This window comes from Myxocyprinus asiaticus, chromosome 11 (assembly GCF_019703515.2).
Source record: "Myxocyprinus asiaticus isolate MX2 ecotype Aquarium Trade chromosome 11, UBuf_Myxa_2, whole genome shotgun sequence".
In the NCBI taxonomy this organism is placed as follows: domain Eukaryota; kingdom Metazoa; phylum Chordata; class Actinopteri; order Cypriniformes; family Catostomidae; genus Myxocyprinus; species Myxocyprinus asiaticus.
In genome coordinates, this window is record NC_059354.1 from 4,535,709 (window position 1) to 4,555,001 (window position 19,293).

General features: G+C 41.8%; 1 protein-coding gene across 5 annotated transcripts in view; it reads right to left on the reverse strand.

Moving 5' to 3' along the window:
- Window positions 1–19,293, reverse strand: part of rapgef4a (Rap guanine nucleotide exchange factor 4a) — a 117,220-nt gene that overhangs the window by 48,871 nt on the left and 49,056 nt on the right. For 4 of the 5 annotated variants that reach the window (XR_007898512.1, XR_007898513.1, XM_051710838.1 and 1 more), the window contains 2 exons: window positions 6,421–6,493; window positions 3,856–3,920 (listed from right to left, as the gene is read on the reverse strand). Coding sequence is in view for 3 of the 5 variants with exons in the window: in XM_051710838.1 (XP_051566798.1) it covers window positions 3,856–3,920; window positions 6,421–6,493 (138 nt within the window). In the remaining 2 variants the exon portion in view is untranslated. Of the gene's footprint in view, window positions 1–3,855; window positions 3,921–6,420; window positions 6,494–11,543; window positions 11,643–19,293 lie in introns of those variants that run through there. The other variant, XM_051710839.1, reaches the window with a different exon arrangement.

A 19,293-nucleotide genomic window follows, 5' to 3' on the forward strand; every position in this document is an offset into this window, starting at 1 on the left:
TCCTAAGAAAACAATCTAATATTGAGACTGTTATACTATCTGGTTATTAGTCCCTGATTCCAGGGTGGTGCCCGTCAATGTTAATCCTTATTAATATTCTATTGATTTTTGATAATTGATAATTATCTTTGATGATTGTTGAATTTGAATGATCAATTAGCTAGTGTTAATTTTAATTAATGTTTCATCGATGTTAACAATTAACGATTATCTTTGATAATTGTTGATTTAAAGGATTAGAACAAGCTAACATTGATTCTCATCAATGTTCTATTGATTTTAATAATTAATAATTGTCTTTGATAATTATTAATTATTGCTAATAACCAAACCCGCTCCTAAACGTAGTGCACTACATTTACTGGAGCCCCATATAAGGTTTTAATGAGTTAGATTCAATTAATTAATTTAAATATTAATTAATAACTAAAGAAATAATTACCAATTATTTCTGATAGTAACACTGATCTAAACAACCAGTAAAGCCCTACACCTCCAAGGCACTATCCAAGTAGTTTTTAAATCTTATTGACTCCTTTGATTTTGTACAGTGTGTGAATGGCCCCACGCGCACAGAGGGTCATACCCTAGACCTGATTTTAACACAAGGGTTATCTGCCTCTGATATTGAAATCAGTAGTTCTAATTTTTCTGATCATATGCCTGTACTGTTTTCAGTGCCTCTTTCTGACCAAACTATCGACACTCCATCTCTGGCACGGTGGACTCGTACATTCACATCCTTGTCCAGGGAAGAGTTTTCTGTAACCTACAGTGAGGTCTGTAATTCACTGAATTTGGAATCCTCACTACACAACTTAGATGCTGACAAACATCTAAGTTTGTTTAACTCCACCTGCGTAAGCATTTTTGATTCTATTGCACCAATGAAGTATAAACATCACAAACCTAACCCATTGCCTTGGCATAATGATATCACTCACTCCCTCAGACAGGCCTGTAGAAGAGTGGAGCGTAAATGGGAAAATGATAGATTACAAGTCTCTTATGAAATCCTGAGGGACTGTAAATGTTTTCCCTGTAAATCTGTCTCTCTCTGTGAAAGCTTCTTGAGGTTTTTTGCTGATAAGATTATTACTATAAGATCTCAGATGATTCCTTCTGCGTATGCCTCATCTGATGTTACATTCTGTTTTTCTACATGGTCTGTTTTTGAGCCCATTTCTTTGCAAACATGTAAAGACATTATTGACCACCTAAAGCCCACCATGTGTCCCAAGGATGTCATTCCTCCACGCTTCTTTAAATTAATCATTGATACTGTTGGACCAGGGTACAGTCTGTCTTCAGCAAATGACTATACATTGGTAATGTCCCTGATTGCCTTAAACATGCCACTGTGATGCCTTACCTTAAGAAACCAAATCTGGACCCCACTTCCCTGACTAATTTTCGCCCTATCTCCAATCTGCTTTCTTCTCCAAAATTTTGGAGAAAGTGGTGCTAGTGCAACTACAGTCCTTCCTTACTGCTAACTCTATCTATGAAAAATTTCAATCAGGTTTTAAAGCACGTCATAGCACCGAATCTGCTCTCCTAAGAGTTTTTAATGACATTTTACTTGTTATGGGTTCTGGGAAAGCTATGGCTTTAGTCCTATTAAACCTTAGCTCAGCCTTTGATTGATCATAACATCCTTGTGTCCTGCCTGGAGTCATGTTTGGGCATTCAAGGTACAGTCCTGAAATGGTTTTGTTCATACTTAACTAATAGGAAATTCACTGTATGTCTTGGACCTCACTCATCTTCTGTAACTCATCTCTGTTGTGGCATACCACAGGGCTCAATTCTCAGTCCTTTATTGTTTTCTATATATATTCTCCCCTTAAGCTCCATTTTCAACAAATACGGAGTGTCCTTCCATTGCTATGCGGACAACACCCAAATCTATTTCCCTCTAAAGCATAATGACAAGCACGCCATACAGCCGCTCTTAGCTTGCTTAGAAGAACTTAAATCATGGCTTGCACACAATTTTTTAAACCTTAATGAGAGAACAACTGAAATTATGTTGTTTGGACCGAATGAAAACAGCGATCTTGACTTTGACCTAGGTTCTCTTGCCCCATACAGTATTTTGTGTGCTAGGAACTTAGGTGTACTGACAGTAGCCTAAAATTTGATAAAAAAATAAGCATTGTAGTTAAATTGTGTTTTTATCATCTTCGTCTACTGACGAAAGTTAAGTCCTTCCTGTCCAGGAGCAATTTCGAAACCATGATTCATGCCTTTGTTTCATCACACTGGATTATTGTAACTCGCTTTGGCTTTTAACCTTCCTTGAATCTTCTCTGTTCCCTGTGAGTGCATCTTAATGTTTGTTTGTTTGGTTTGTATACTTTTGACTGTACAGCACTTTGGTCAACCTTGGTTGTTTTTAAATGTGCTATATAAATAAATATTGATTGATATTGATTGATACATGGGTGGGTGAATCTGAAAATGATCAAAGAACACCATTCTATTCTATGAAACAAAGAATGTTTTGGACACCTTGTTGTTAATAGACAACATGACAGGATATTGAACTTTTTTTTAAATAAAATAATTCAACAAGTTATTATTGCCTTTTGAGGGATTTATTTTCTGTTCTGAATATGTTTCTTTCATTTCTCATTATCTGTGCGTTACTGGGAGCAGTGAGAGAAATAATTCCTTACATGCATAACTATTTGTTAACACAATTGATAATTTATTATTTGCACAATTTCTTAGCATTTAATTAACTATTATTTTCATGTTAAATAAATAAAATTACTGGTAAAATAAATCATTTAGTATGACATGTATTAATATGCGACTATCCATTATATGGTGAACATACAGAATGTCCTCTTTTTCCCGGACATGTCCTAAGAGGACCTGAAAAAAAGCGTAATAAATGTTATCAGTGTACATTTTTTATTATTATTATTGGTTTGATAGTAACATTGTAAAAACAATTGCCTCATTATGTAGCTTCAATATAGCTATCTACTTTTTGATAGTACCTTGCAGTGTAGCTAACTCCTTTTTCAAAAGTGTCAGGTCAAATTTATTTGTGTAGCGCATTGTTTCAAAGCAGCTGTACTTGAAATTATGCTATAACAGATAATGAATGAATATAATGCCAATATTAGTTATCTATATTTAGAACTAGTGGTTAAAATTAGTAAACTAAGTAAGTGTTGTGGGTCAATGGTTAAACAAAATGATTTTGTATGAACTATACATTTTAGTGTTAAAAGTCATCACGAATTAACTGAGGAAATACACATAGATGCATTGTCCTTAGATTTTGGCCGATGAAGGCTTTTGTTAACAGTTAATTAATTTACTATGTAGTTCATTTTTTTTATATCCTTCACCCAAAACTGAAAATTCTGTCATAATTAACTTCTCCTCATGTCATTCCAAACCCGTATGACTTTCTTTCTTCTGTGGAACACAAAAAGGAAGTTTATCAGAGTATATTATATTATGCAAAAAGACTGCTCTTTTCCCATATAGTAAAAGTAAAAGGGGACTGGGGCTTTTGAGCTCCAAAAATAAAATAATAAAAAAAAGCACCAGAAAATAATAGTAGTACATACAAATATTCCACAGAAGAAAGAAAGTAAAATGAGTTTGGAATGATATGAGGGTGAGTAAATGATGAAAGAACTTTCTTTTTGGGAAAGTGAACTATTGTATTTAGACTTCGAATGGTCATCAGGAAATAAGACGACAATCACAGAGACTGTCATCAGATGGTCATGACTCTGGACAGAACAGTTTACATGTGGCTTTGGAAAGCCATTTTGAACAATGGAAGATTTAAAAGATGGAAGCTTGTATTTGTGGGTAAAAACAAACCTTATTGAAGTGTTTGGACGATGATCCTGGGGAATTGTTGCTCAGATTTTCTTTGTCAGGCATTCCTAAGGAAAAGAAAGAATTAATTAAGTGAAGAGCATACACTGTAAAAAATGTCTGTAATTTTAATGGTAAAAGACTGTAAAAACTCTACAGATATAAAAAGTTAATTGATTAACGTATATTAACTGTAAAATATACAGTACAATTTTTTAATAAATTTTCAAAGACAATACAGTAATATTTACAATAAAATGTTGTAAAAATTAAATGTTTTAGATGTAAAAAGTATGATTTTCCTGTATAATTAATGGTAAAAATTTACATAATGTTTAATAAGAGAGTACATGTACTTTTTATGGTAAATTATTGTTAAAATTACAGTAAAAAACAATAATCTGGTGTTCCCACATATTTCATTATATTTTATGGGAATAGTTATGTTTCCTCTTATTTTTAATATCAGTTACATACATTGGGATGTTCTGTTTTATATTTGATGTAGTTTAGTTAATGTTTACTGCATTATTTAAATTTCACGTGTTACCCTGATGGTGTTTAGTGTTTGTGTGAGTGACACTGAGCACTGTCTCTACATGTTTATTGGAAATTGCTCCTGGAAGAGACACTATTGATACACTTCATGTCATCATGTGCTCTTCTGTAATTTTTATGGTGATTGACAATACCTTATAAAGTAAAAAGCTGACTTTGTATTATTTTATTTATTTTTTTTTTTTTACAGTGCCATTGTGGTCATGTAAATTACAACAGTTTTAAACTGTAAAATTTACAGGTTGTTCTGTATTTGTTTTTTGTTTTTTTACATTTTCACTTTATTTTTTTACATAATTATTCTGGCAACCACAGCTGCCATTTTTTCTCTTTTCTTTTTTTTTCTTTTTTTTTTTTTTCTTTATAAAAACAACAGGATTTTTTTACAGTGTGTTTAAAAACTATTTTCAATCATTTTAACATTAATCAATTAATCAAGTCAGGAGGAGAGTAAAATACTCTCGCATATCAACCTTCAGACATTATCAGAAACACTGAAGGAAGAGGATTAAATACAGCGTGTTTAAGACATCATATGTAATCTTCAGTAATGGGTCCTGAGGGGCCGCAGGGAGCAGGGCTGGGTCACAACACACTACACAAAAGATTTCCCCTTTAGGAACAACATCCCGTTTAGACTATGTGGTCTTGGAACACTCTTATCTCACATAAAACACCACATCCCCCTCTATAAATATAGACAACATGTGGCACTGAATTTAGATCAATGTAATGTATCTAGGTATCAATTGTTGATTGAAAAATGAAGCCATAGTATTCTACAGAACCTAGGCACTTAAAAAATTTCCCCTACGGCATCAGGCTGTAAAACCCTTTATGTTTTATTGTTTTGTTTTTTGAGAAAATACAGAGCATCTCTGCATATTTTCAGAGCATATGACACTGAAAAAAGTGCTAACCTGCCTTTGTTACCTCAAGGATCTATTTCTACTTGATGTCACCCATACAAAATTACTTACCTCATTTCTCAACTAAATTTAATCAGATTAAATTACATTTTTAGATTGAAAAAATTTAATTGAATTGAAAAAGATTATTTAGATAATACCACATGTAGCACATTTTCAGGTTCCCTGACAAAACATTTTTTACAGTGTAGTTGCTTATATATATATATATATATATATATATATATATATATATATATATATATAGTTCACTGAAAAATGAAAATTCTCAAATGCTTTCAAATGCCAATTACATTTGAATATACACTACCGGTCAAAAAATTTGAAACATTCTTTATTATAATTTTTTTTTCACATTTTAGAATAATAGTAAAGTCATCAAAACTATGGAATAACATAAATGGAACTATGGGAATTATGTTGTGACTAAACAAAATCCAATATAAATCAAAACTGTGTTATATTTTAGCATCTTCAAAGTAGTCACCCTTTGCTTAGAATTTGCAGACATGTACTCTTGACATTTTCTCAACTTCTTGAGGTATCACCCTGGGATGCTTTTTAAACAGTATTGAAGGAGTCTATGTTGAGCACTTATTGGCTGCTTTTCTTTATTATTTGGTCCAAGTCATCAATTTCAAAAACTTTTTTATTTTTTTATTACATTTTAGATTTATAATGAAATAAATTAATATGGTGGCACAATTATATTTTTGTCTACAAAACTAATTTCAAACATTTAAGCATACGCATTCAGATCAAAAGAATTTTAAGATCATGAGAAACATTTCAGTCAAGTGTTTCAAAACTTTTGACCGGTAGTGTATATTAGAAATTTGGTACATGAAGATGGTTTGATGTCAATAATGCAGACCGTCATTCTTGTGTTTCATGTGAGCAAATGCAGTTTGAGTACATGGAAGCTTTGAGGGGAAGATTATCAGTGAATAACAATTTAAAAGGGCTACTTTTATGGCACTTTAATGGCACTTTTTTAGTCCTTTTTGTAGCTTGGCAGCCCCTCTTTTATTGTTGGGTTAACTGTTCTTTTAAAAATTGAGCAGAGGGTGTTTTAACTTACTATCAGTGTTTAGTACACTCTCCATAACACCATAGGGAGGAACCAGTAATCCAGTCATACACTGACGATACTTCTGAAAGACAAAAATACTCCAATCACGTATGACATATGGCACAGGAAACATCACATACTGTACAAAGAGGCATGCATGAGTAATAAATGACTTGATATGAAAAAAGAATGTTGGACTCAAGATGGCGCCGAGTATGGCTGCTGCGTTGCAAGCTCCAAAACAACATTGTAGTTTTTTGTTTGTTTTGTTTACAAGTCTTATGTTTTTTGTCTTGGATGTTGTCTGCCTTATTGTCTACGACAGACAAACACTTTTGGACATTGGTTCTGCAATTACACACTGTAAACCGGACTTCAAATTCCTCAATGCCGACCCGCTGTTTACAAACACGCCAGCAGAGCCCTTTGTTTGGGCTACCTGGCCGCGAAAACGCAGAAGGAAAAGGGAAACAGAGCCGGCATTCTCATCAGAGTAAGACGTCGCGCAAATCGACCCCCACTACTCAGTATTCTACTGGCAAATGTTCAGTCTCTGGACAACAAGCTCTGCGAGCTGAAAGCGTGGATCTCTTTTCAACAAGAGACGAGGGACTGCTGCATTATCTGCCTTACAGAAACTTGGATGTCTGCAGAGATTCCAGACTCAGCCATCGAACCCGCGGGGTTCTCCATGCACTGAGCGGACAGAGCGAAAGACCTCCCAGGTAAAAGCAGAGGTGGTGGTGTATGTTTTATGATCAACAAATCCTGGTGTGATCAGAGGAATGTACATTCTATCAAGTCTTTCTGCTCTCCTGATCTGGAATTTCTCATGCTTCTGTGTCGACCATTCTGGCTACCGAGGGAATTCACAGCGGTCATTATAACAGCTGTGTACATCCCCCCACAAGCCAACACAGACCGGGCACTCAAGGAACTGTATGGGATTATAAGCAAGCAGGAAACCGCGCACCCTGAGGCCGCGTTCCAATTTTAAATCAATTGCACCAAAATACCACCAACACATCAGTTTTAACACACGAGGGGACCGGGTTTTGGACCATTGCTACTCTCCCTTCCGGGATGGCTTCAAATCCCTCCCCCGCCCACCATTTGGAAAATCGGACCACTCTTCCATTCTGCTTCTGCCCGTTTACAGGCAGAAACTGAAACAGGAAGCACCCACCCTCAGAACGATCCAGTGTTGGTCGGACCAATCAGACTTGTATGCTACAAGACTGTTTTGATCACGCGGACTGGGAGATGACAACATCGAGGTTTACACTGATAGCGTAACGTGTTTCATCAGAAAGTGCGTAGAGGATGTTGTTCCATCCAAAACAATACGGATCTACCCGAACCAGAAACCTTGGATTAATAGCGACGTTCGCGCAGCACTTAATGCGTGGACCTCCGCTTTTAATTCCGGGAATGTGGAGGAGCATAAACAAGCCAGTTATGCCCTCCGAAAAACTATCAGAGCAGCAAAACGCCAGTACAGGAACAAGATTGAAGGACAGTTTGACACCACCAACTCTAGAAGCATGTGGCAGGGAATTAATATCATCACAGACTTTAAAGGGAATAAAAATTCCTGCGTGAACACCGCTGCCCCTCTCCCAGATGAGCTAAATACTTTTTATGCACAGTTCGAGGGAAATAACACAGCCCTCGCAGAGAGAGCTCTCGCGGCCGAACCTATAGAAGTTAGTTCACTCCGTCTCTGTAGCGGATGTAACCCGATCCTTCCGACGGGTGAATATCCGTAAAGCCACGGGTCCAGATGGCATTCCGGGCTGTGTCATCAGAGCGTGCGCGAACCAACTGGCTGGTGTTTTTACGGACATTTTCAACCTTTCCCTCTCTTTATCTGTAGTCCCCACATGCTTTAAAACGTCCACCATTGTGCCTGTACCAAAGCAATCCAAAATCACTTGCTTAAATTACTGGCATCCTGTTGCTCTGACCCCCATCATCAGCAAATGCTTTGAGAGACTTATCAGAGATTACATCTGCTCTGTGCTGCCTCCATCACTGGACCCATTGCAGTTTGCTTACCGGAACAACCACTCCACTGATGATGCCATTGCATCTACAATACACACTGCTCTCTACCACCTGGAAAAAAAGGAACACTTATGTGAGAATGCTGTTTGTAGACCACAGCTCAGCATTCAACACCATAGTGCCCTCCAAGCTTGATGAGAAACTCTGGGCTCTGGACTTAAACAGCCCGCTGTGTAGCTGGATCCTGGACTTCCTGTCAAGCAGATGCCAGGTGGTTAGAATGGGCAGCAACATCTCCTTATCACTGACCCTCAACACTGGAGCCCCGCAGGGCTGTGTTCTTAGCCCACTCCTGTATTCCCTGTACACACATGGCTGTGTGGCAACACAGCTCCAATGCCATCATTAAGTTTGCTGATGATATGGCGGTGGTAGGTCTGATCACTGACAATGATGAAACAGCCTACAGAGAGGAGGTGCACAATCTGACATGCTGTTGTCAGGAGCACAACCTCTCCCTCAACATCAGTAAGACAAAGGAGCTTGTGGTGGACTTCAGGAGAAGAGAAAGAGAACACAGCCCCATCACCATCAATGGAGCACCAGTGGAGAGAGTCAGCAGCTTCAAGTTCCTGGGTGTCCACATCACTGAGGAACTCACATGGTCCATCCACACTGAGGCCTCTTCAGTGCCTCTTCTTCCTGAGATGGCTGAGGAAGTTTGGAATGAACCACCACATCCTCACATGGTTCTACACCAGCACTGTAGAGAGCATCCTGACTGGCTGCATCTCCGCCTGGTAAGGCAATAGCACCGCCCACAACCGCAAAGCCCTGCAAAGGGTGGTGCGAACTGCCAGACACATCATCAGAGGTGAGCTTCCCTCCCTCCAGGACATATACACCAGGCGGTGTGTGAAAAAAACTCAGAGGATCATCAGAGACTCCAGCTACCCAAGCCATGGGCTGCTCTCACTGCTACCATCAGGCAGGCGGTATCGCAGCATCAGGACCCGCACCAGCTGTATTCATGACAGCTTCTTCCCCCAAGCAATCAGACTTTTGAGCTCTTGATCTCTCACGATCAATTTACATCAGCGCTGCACTTTATTAATCTTATTATCTCACACTGGACTGTCATAAATTATATTCTCTTAACAACACACAATTTTTATTGTATAATGTGTATTCTATATTGTGTATATTGTATAATGTACATTGTATGTTATTATTTGTATATTGTGTTGTGTGTAATTATGTGTATATTAGATTTTAAATTGTGTTGTGTAAATTTGATGTTTATTGTAGATCGGATATGTCTCATCACTGTCATGACTGCTATGTTGCTCGGAACTGCACCCAAAAATTTCACACACTATTGCACTTGTGTATATGGTTGTGTGGCAATAAAAGTGATTTGATTTGTTTTTTTTTAATTTTGATTTGAGAATATGACATATCAGGTCAAAGAGGCCACATATGACCAGATTTTGAACCACAAAAAATCGGGAGACGAGAGTGGTAAGGGGTTACACCTCTGGGTAATTTACTAACAGCTGTTCTGTGTTGCAGTGAGAGGTGACAGAGGGATAAAAGGGAAGATGAGAGCCACGGGGGGAGAGTGACACACGCTTGCTGTGGTGTGCTGTGTGTGTGTAAAGATTGCTGTAACACTGAAAAGTGACTTTCACAATAAAAAGACGAGAGAATGTGGAAATTCATCTGGCCTCCACTTCCTCATTTCAGAGAAAGTTAAAGAACCTGTTACAGTGGTGCCGAAACTAGGGATATTTTTTGAGGAAGAAACGCTGTCATGGAGTCCTCACCGTTCGCCGAAGTCATCAAGACTCTTTCTGGAATCCACCAGACCCAACATCAGGCCCTTCTGGACTTAAGTGCGGAGCAGGAGCAGCGTTTCCATTCCTGCTCCAAGTCCAGGCGGAAGACCGACAGGTATTGCAGAGCTTGATGGCCCAGGGGAGTACTCCAGCTGCGACCTAGCCTCAGCTACAGCCCCACCCCACATCACGTTCACGAAGATGGGGTCACAAGATGATCCAAAGGTGTTCATTGAGCTCTTCAAGTGGGCGGCTAAAGCGTGGAGCTGGCCGAACACCCAGTGGGTAGCCCTTTTGCTGCCCTTGCTGTCCAGGGAAGCCCAGCTTGTAGCCCAACAATTTACGGTCACTAACGCTATGGAGTACGTGGACCTAAAGTGGGCCATCTTGCAGCGGGTCGGCCGTAATCCAGAACAACACCGGCAGTGCTTCTGGATGCTGCCGTACGGTGAATGTGGTCACCCGTTTGCCTTAACCCAACAGCTCCGCAATGCTTGTCAGAGGTGGCTGCTGGCAGAGGAATGTGACGCCGAAGCTGTCATCGATCTCGTGTTGTTCGTTGGCCGGCTACCGAAAGGAACGGCTGAGTGGTTCCAGTGCCACTGTGTGGCATCGCTGATGGAGGCAATCCAGCTGGCTAAGGACCATTTGGCAGCGTACCTGAGGGCCCCCATCTCTCACTCTCTCTTCCCTCTCCTCTTGCCATTCCCCCTTTTCTCCCTTTTCCTGTCCCTGCACCTTGCAGTTTTCCAAAACCGCAGCCCCATTATAGGGGTTTCCCTAACCCACTGGTTTCCTCTCTCTCTCTCTCGCCTCCCCCACAGGTTGGTGACTCTGTTGCCAGAGGTACGGGGGGAAAGCCTGGGCCAGTCTGCTGGCGCTGTGGTGCATTTTTGGGACCAATGCCACGCGTTGGAGGTAGGGCCATTGGTTCGGGTCCCTGATGTGCCGCAGGCTGCCCCCAATCGAGCAGGGATGTACATTTTTATTGGCCGGGCATTCGTGGGGATGTACGCAGGTGGTGTGCTGCATGTCACGAATGTCAGCTGGTGAATCCACCGGCCACTCCAAAAGCACCATTGCGCCCTCTTCCGTTGATCGAGGTCCCCTTTGAAAAAATTGCCATGGACCTTGTTGGGCCATTAGAACAGACGGCAAGTGTAAATGACTTGTGTTTGTATAATTCCATATACATTGTTCCGTCTTCACTTTTCTAAGTGCTCACACTTTTGGCATGACTTTCTCTCACAAACAAGTTTTGCAAGTGTGAGGAAGAAGGTGGTCTACCTGCTTCATGTAACCAATCAAATCAGGTGTTTGTTGACCAGTGTACTCTTGCCCTTCTGGCTGTGCCTGCCAGCAGGCTTTCCCCGCCTTCCTCAAGACCTGGGAGGGAGACAAGTGGAGGGAAAAGGGGAGAGGGAAAGAGTGAGGCAGAGCGACAGTGAGAGAGAGAGAGAGAGGAGAGAGACAAAAAAAAATTCTCGCCGGTTCCCAGACACGCCGTCGCCTGGTCCTTGACCATTCCTCCACCCTCTGGCGGTCGACAGCCGCTCCTCCCCAGATGGACAGCAGCGAGTCCTCCAACCCGTGGCGGATTGAATGCCCCTCCGTGTTCTGGTGGCCGATAGCGAGCCCCTCCACCCCTGGCAGCGGCTCCACTGCTCCAGGCAGCCGGCAGTGAGCCCCTCCACCCCTGGCAGCGGCTCCACCACTCCTGGTAGCCGGCAGCAAGCCCCTCCTCCCATTATGGACAGCGGCTGTTCCTCCATGTCCAGGCGGCCGACAGCGACTCCTCCGTCCCCCGCCGGACAGCCGCGGATGATCCTTTGGGCAGACAGCAGTGGCGAGAACTCCACGACAGCGTATCCCTCCTCCTTCCCAGGTTTTGGCACCAATGTAACAGGGGGGTTAAAATGGGAAAGGAGGAGGTGGGAACCAGACGAACCATCAAAGTAATATTTAATGAAAACTTAAACAAAAAGACACAAACATAAACAGGGCAACTGCGTGTTGCTCTCTCTCTCCCGAACTGTGCATCCGGCTCATCTTTATCCCTCTCCTTGGCTGATTAGCCCAATTGGGGCCCAGACATGTGCACTCACGGCCTGGCCCCACCCTCCATAATTGATGATGGACCATTGAATTATTGAGAAATAATGCACACAGGTGGTAATAAGGCCAAGACGCCAGTGTGCATAGCGGAAGAGAGAAACTGAGAGGGATGGCACGTGGGATTACCTTTGTTTGCATTGGCTTTTGTCAGCAGTAAATTTTCTTCAAATTGCAAAGATGTAAGTTTAAGCATATGTGACGAGGAGGAGGAACAGTGGTTGCGGGCACATGTTCTTGACACCAGGACCTACCATGGAGCTGATCTGACCACTGACCATCGACTTGTCATCTGTAAGTTGCGCCTGCCATTCTTCCACTCCGGTGGTGGGTGTACACCCAGGTCCTCATTCAAACCCTTAGTGGCATGGTCTCAGCTAGCTGATGAAAGTTGCATGCGAGAATTTCATCATCACTTGCAGCTGGGTATTGCATTGTCCCCCAATCCTCCAGATGTCGAGGGGAAATGGGCGAGGTTTAGGACTGTGGCTCATACAGCTGCAATGGCTGCTTTGGGTACACGGTCCAGACCTCCCCAGAGACCCTGGCTGACAGAGGAGGTGTTAAAGCTTGCTGAGAAAAAGCGACAGGCCCACTTTTATCGGCTATATCATCCCACATCGGAGAATGAGGAGGCTTACCGCAGCCTTCGCTCGGAGGTTCGGAGAGCCATGAGGCGCTGCAAGGATGGGTGGTGGTCGCGGGTTGCTGAGGAGATGGAGTCTGCCTCAGCAGCCCGTGATCACAAATTGCTCTTTAATTACATAAAAAAGTAACCTGCAGCGCCACACCTATTACCATCTTTAGGGGAAAGAACGGTGATCCAATCTCCGACCCCCAGGAACAGGTTTTCAGATTTGCTGAGCATTTCTGTGAGGTCCTGGGGGAGGGGAATTCCCTCAGCTAGGAAAACAACGTGGGACAAAGTGGGGATGACCCTGCCGAGGCTGCGGTGCCTCAAATATTGGAGGAAGAAATCACCCCCTGTGAGTGGCTGGCTGAGGTGCCATCTGTTGAGGAAGTACTGAAGGCGATCCAGAGTCTGAGTCCGGGAAAGGCACCAGGCAGAGATGATCTCCCAGGCGAAATGCTGGGGGAGGGTGGTGTTTGTGCACAGACTGCCCTACATGACATCATAACAACAGTCTGGACCACTGGATGGGTTCCACAGGATTGGAAGGATGCCCTGGTGGTCCCCTTCTTTAAGAAAGGGGACCGCACAGACTGTAACAACTACAGGGGCATCTCACTCAGTGTGCCAGGAAAGGTCCTGGCAAGGATTATTTGATATCGCCTCACTAGGCACGCTGAGGAGAGCCTTGTGGAGCCCCAATGCGGTTTCAGGAAAGACCGGTCCTGCACAGATGCCATATTTTCTGTCCATCTGCTACAGCAGAGGTGTAGGTAATTCCAACTAGACCTACATCTCTGCTTCATTGACCTGGTCAAGGCCTATGATACCATCAGTAGGCCTGGGCTCTGGGTTGTTCTTCATGCTTTCGGAGTCCCTGACCCTCTGCTCACGATCATTAAGGACATTAATGATGGTGAGTGGGCCCGGGTAAAACTAAGTGGCTGGGAGTCAGAGCCATTCCCTGTACACCCTGGGGTGCGACAGGGATGTCCTCTTGCTCCCACATTATTTAACATCTATTTTGACCACATAGTTCATGAAGCCTTCAAAAGCTGTACCGGAGGAATTTCCATCTGGTACAGATACAATGGGAGGCTGATGCCCGGGTGCGGTCAAGGGATGACTCCCTATTGCTCAACCATGTTATGTATGCCGATGATCTGGTAATTGCTGCTTACTCAGAGGAGGAGTTGGGGGTGCTGCTGCTGAACCTGGAGCTTGCCACTAAGAGGTGGGGCCTTACCATCAGTCCCACCAAAACTAAGCACCTGCCTGGGTATTTTGCACCATTGGACACTCCACCCCCCCAACTCCCAATTGGTGATAGAGCAGTTGTGGAGAGAGTGGAGAGTTTCCCATACCTGGGCAGTGTGCTCATGACCGGCTCCGGTTTAGCAGCGGAGGTCTCACTCCGAATCAGTCGAGCAGCATTATCTTTTCATCGGTTGTGTAACGCTGTGTGGAAGCTACCTGGTCTGTTGCTCCGCACGAAGCTTCAGGTCTTCTCGGCCGAGGTCGTTCCTTCCCTTCTCTACGCTTGCGAAACGTGGACCCCATTAATGGAATGTCTTCGCCGGTTAGAAACATTTAGGCTGACCTGCCTACGATCCATCCTGGGTTTAACAAGGCTGGATTGTGTGAGGAGATCACAAATCCTTGAAAGATCTGGAAAAAGTCCCATCGGTGAGCTCCTCAAGCAGGCAAGGCTGCATTGGCTGGGCCATGTAGCCCGCATGCCCAGCCACCGCATGCCTAAACAGCTTTTGCTCGGCCAGATTGAGGGGCTAAATGGGTGCAGCATGGGTTAGAGAGGAGATGGAATGATGTGGTACGGGAGGATCTGAAGCTGAGTGGACTTGCGCTGACTGGTACCTGCGGTGTCAAGATCGGCCTCTATGGAGGAGGCTCGTGAAGGACGCTACTGGGCAGTTGGAGGCAGTCGCCCTCCAACAACAACGGAGGGCGGAGGAGCGATGCTCACAACAACGAGCAGCTCGTCGGGTGGCTAAAGCACAGCAAGTTGGCACAGTAGGGGGCACAGGTGGTCCATCAGCCAGTCGTCTCAGTCAGTCGACCCGTGGCATCTGGGTCTGCCCTGTGACCTCCTGCCAGCAGGCTTTCGACACTTCACGTGGCCTCAAGGTGCACATAGCCTGGCACAAGCATCATGGTGACGTCACCGCCACTTAGTGGCGAATGGTGGTTGTTGTTGTTGTTGTTGTTGTGTGTCCGTGTGTCCATTTGTGTGAGAGCGAATGAGATGGTGAGCGCAATGGTGCTTTCCATAGATAATAAAATTGATTTCGGGTATATAGAAACTGTTGTATTGATGAAGTTGCAGGGGTGCATTTACATCAAGGCTCTGTTTGTGTCATTTGTGTCAGTGTGCGTGAGACAAAAGCGAAAGAGAGAGAGAGAGAGAGAAAGAGACAGAGCAAGGGTGCTTTACAACAGAAATTGAAATAAATGTAGGATATTATAGATATTGTTTGTCATTCTTATCCAATTTTATTAACCAATGTCTTTGTATTAATTGGTTATTTTGCTGTGGTAGCCTGTACAGCTCTTTGAAATAACTGAAATAATTTGGCAAAATGAAATGGAACTGTCCATAGCCATGCATATACTGGAAAATAATTGCACACCTTAGAACGTCCGTCAACCAATCAGAATCATGAATTCAAAAGACCTGTATTATAATATAATATAATATAATATAATATAATATAACGTCTAAACAAATCTAAGGAAAGCAGATGAAGTGTTTGTATGCAGGACTGCAGTCTCTGACTGTGTGTAACCTCTTAAATCAGGACTGCAGGTCAGAAAAGATTACACTACAACCCCAATTCCAAAAAAGTTGGGACAGTATAAAAAATGCTAATAAAAACAAAAAAGGAGTGATTTGTAAATTATATTCACCCTTTGCTATATTAAAAACACTACAACTACACATTATATGATGTTTTACCTTGTGAATGTTTTTTATTTTTTTATTTTTATGTACAGTAATTTCAAATCAGATGATTGCAACAAACTCCAAAAAAGTTGAGACAGGGGCAATTTAAGACTAATAACAATTTTAAGGTGATGTGAAACAGGAGATGTTAAACAGGTGAGGCAATCGTGTCATAGTATATAAAAAGCCTACAAAAACAGCCTAGTCCTTCAAGAGCAAGGATCGTTCGAGACTTGTCAATTTGCCAACAGATGCTTCAGCAAATAATCCAGCACTTTGAGAACAATGTTCCCCAAAGACAGATTGGAAGGATTTTGGGCATTTCACCCTCTACAGTGCACAATATAGTTAAAAGATTCAAGGAATCTGGTCAAATCTCGGTGGGTAAAGCGCAAGACGAAAACCACTTCTGAATGTGCATAATCTCTTCTCCCTCAGACGTCACTGTCTTAAAAAACATCATTCATCTGTAATGGATATCATGAACGTGGGCTTGGGATTACTTTGGTAAACCTTTGTTAGTCAACACCACTCACCGCTGCATCCACAGATGCAAGTTAAGACTTTACTATGCAAAGCAGAAGCCATAAATCAACACTTTCTAGAAGCGCTGCTGACTTCAATGGGCTCGGTCTCATCTTAGATGGAAAGTAGAACAGTGGAACCATGTTTTTTGGTCTGATGAGTCCACATTTAAAATAGTTTTTGAAAAACATGAAAAACATTGTGTTCTCCGGGCCAAAGAGGAAAAGGACCATCCAAGCTGTTATTAGCATCAGGTCCAAAAGCCAGTGTCTATATGGGCCAGGGGTGTGTCAGTGTCCATGGAATGGGTAACTTGCACATCTGTGAGGGCACCATTAATGCAGACAGATATGTAAAAATTTTGGAGCAGCATATACTGCCATCCAGCACCGTCTTTTCCAGGGATGTCCCGGAATTTTCAGCAGGACAACTTCAAACCACATATTGGCCAAATAAGCAGAGAGTGTGGGTGCTAGATTGGCCTGCCTGCAGTCCTGATCATCTCCAATTGAGAATGTGTGGTGCATTATGAAGCGCACAATACGGCAGTGAAGACCTCGCACAATTGTGCAGCTGAAGACCTGCACAATGGATGAATGGGGGAAATTCCACTTTTTAAACTTAACAAACTTGTGTCTTCAGTGCCCAAATGCTTAATAAGTATTATTAGAAGAAATGGTGATGTTTCACAGTATTAAACACTCGACGGTCCCAACTTTTTTTGAGCGTGTTGCAATCATCTGATTTGAAATTACTGCACATTTTCAAAAAAAATTGAAATTCACAAGGTAAAACATCATATAACGTTTTGTTGTAGTGCTTTCAATATAGCAAAGGGTGAATATAATTTACAAATCACTCATTTTTGTTTTATTAGCATTTTTTATAATATCCCAACTTTTTCGGAATTGGGGCTGTAGATTAACCCAATATTTTTTAACCAAACACCATTCACAAAGGTCATGCACTTTAACATGTCACACACACAGGACATTTTGAAATATTCCTTTTATTTAAATTTTCAGCTGGTTTGCTGTTACAGGTGTCACTCCTTATTTGTGACATACAGTGTACTGATAGTCAGCTAAGAAATAGATGATAATCACAAACCACATAGTCAAACTTACACAAAGACAGCTGACCATTTTAGATCTACCACAGAGCACAGACATCAGTTTCTAAGCAGACAGACAGATAGATAGACAGACAGCCATTGAGTGAGGCACTTAACAACACAAAAAGTGTCTGCTAAAGATAGACACAAGAGAGAGATTAGTGCTCATTTAGCATCACAGGGCATCTTGTGAGGTCAGATAATCTATTTAAGTGTCCACCTTAGACATGATTCATTCCACCCTAAAGACCATTTTCGATATGCCATTGATTTTTACTTTGATCAATACAACTTAATACAGAACAGAAGACAACAAAGCAAATAAACAAGAACTTTTTAGTGGAATCAACCTACAAAGGGCTTAATTATAGTTGTCTCTGCATATTAGGATGGGAGAAAGTATTTTAACATTAATAGAGTTCAGCTTTAAATATCACTGTCTGAGACTCATCAAAAAAGTATTATACAGCAGCAACTATTGGATTAGGATTCATAAATATCCATTCATGAACAAGGAATTTGACAGACTGAGCTGATTTTATCAGAGGGAGGGAGGTGCCAATAAATGGACCTCAGTGACTAATGACACAGAGGCATCCCAAAGCATTAACTAGGACACCTGGTACGGTTAACACGGCTTTAGTGTTGAGTAGATGTGAGTGTCACTCTCTGGGAAGTTAAGGTCTCTCTGTGACCTCTGTGTTACAATATCTGTGACTGATACAACTCATACATAACAAACACATAACATAACGTGTCATTATGACTATTGATGAGCAACACAACATTGTGAGTGAGCATACGGTGGCACCAAAAAAATATTTGGACACATACAAATGATTGGAATTACATTAGATGAAAAATATCAAAGCAAGTGGCATTTAAGACAGACAGTACAAGCAAAACATTTAAAAAAAAGAGTTTGTTAAAATAAAACAATAGATATACAGTACTGGTCAAGCTGACCAGTTATTCCCAGTCCTCTAATTTGGCTTATGGTTAATAGGCACAGCTGACTGTATTTTAGGATGGGTGAATTGAACATGGATCTTTACCCATCACTTCAACAGTTTCCATGGTGATGAAGTCTGCATAGCTTAATTTGGGGGTAAACGGTCTAAAATAGGCCTTCACGTGCATTACATTCCCTGGATGACACCTGTGAGAGGTGTTTTAAGGTGTTTGCACTTAATTTTAAAGGATGAACTTGCTTGTCTATAACTTTCACATTAGTTTGCAGGTTTACATGTCTTTTAACATAATCTGCAATCTGCAAGAGCCCAGCGCTTCAATCTACAGACACCAAAGGCACCCTCTGGCGTCAGTTTCCGACACAACCTGCAAGTGCGTTTTCTTCAAAGAGAAACCTTTGACATCAACTGACTGACGCGAAGGGCATCAGAATTTTAGCATTGTTTCATTATACATTGGGGTACAATTTTGTCATCATGACATATGTTGGGGGTATGATTTTCATTTCATTTCAAATCAGCAATATGTATTCACAGTGCTTAATATTTAATCTGTTGTTTATCTGTTTATTTAATCTGTCTGTACACCCGAAGTGACCCGTTTAATTCCAGGTGTACTCAGAGTCTTACAATCTCTCTATGTGAAGAACAAACCTAAATGTAAGTTTTTAGTCACCGATCATGGTCACCAGGCATCCACCGTAACACATCCTGCACAAGTT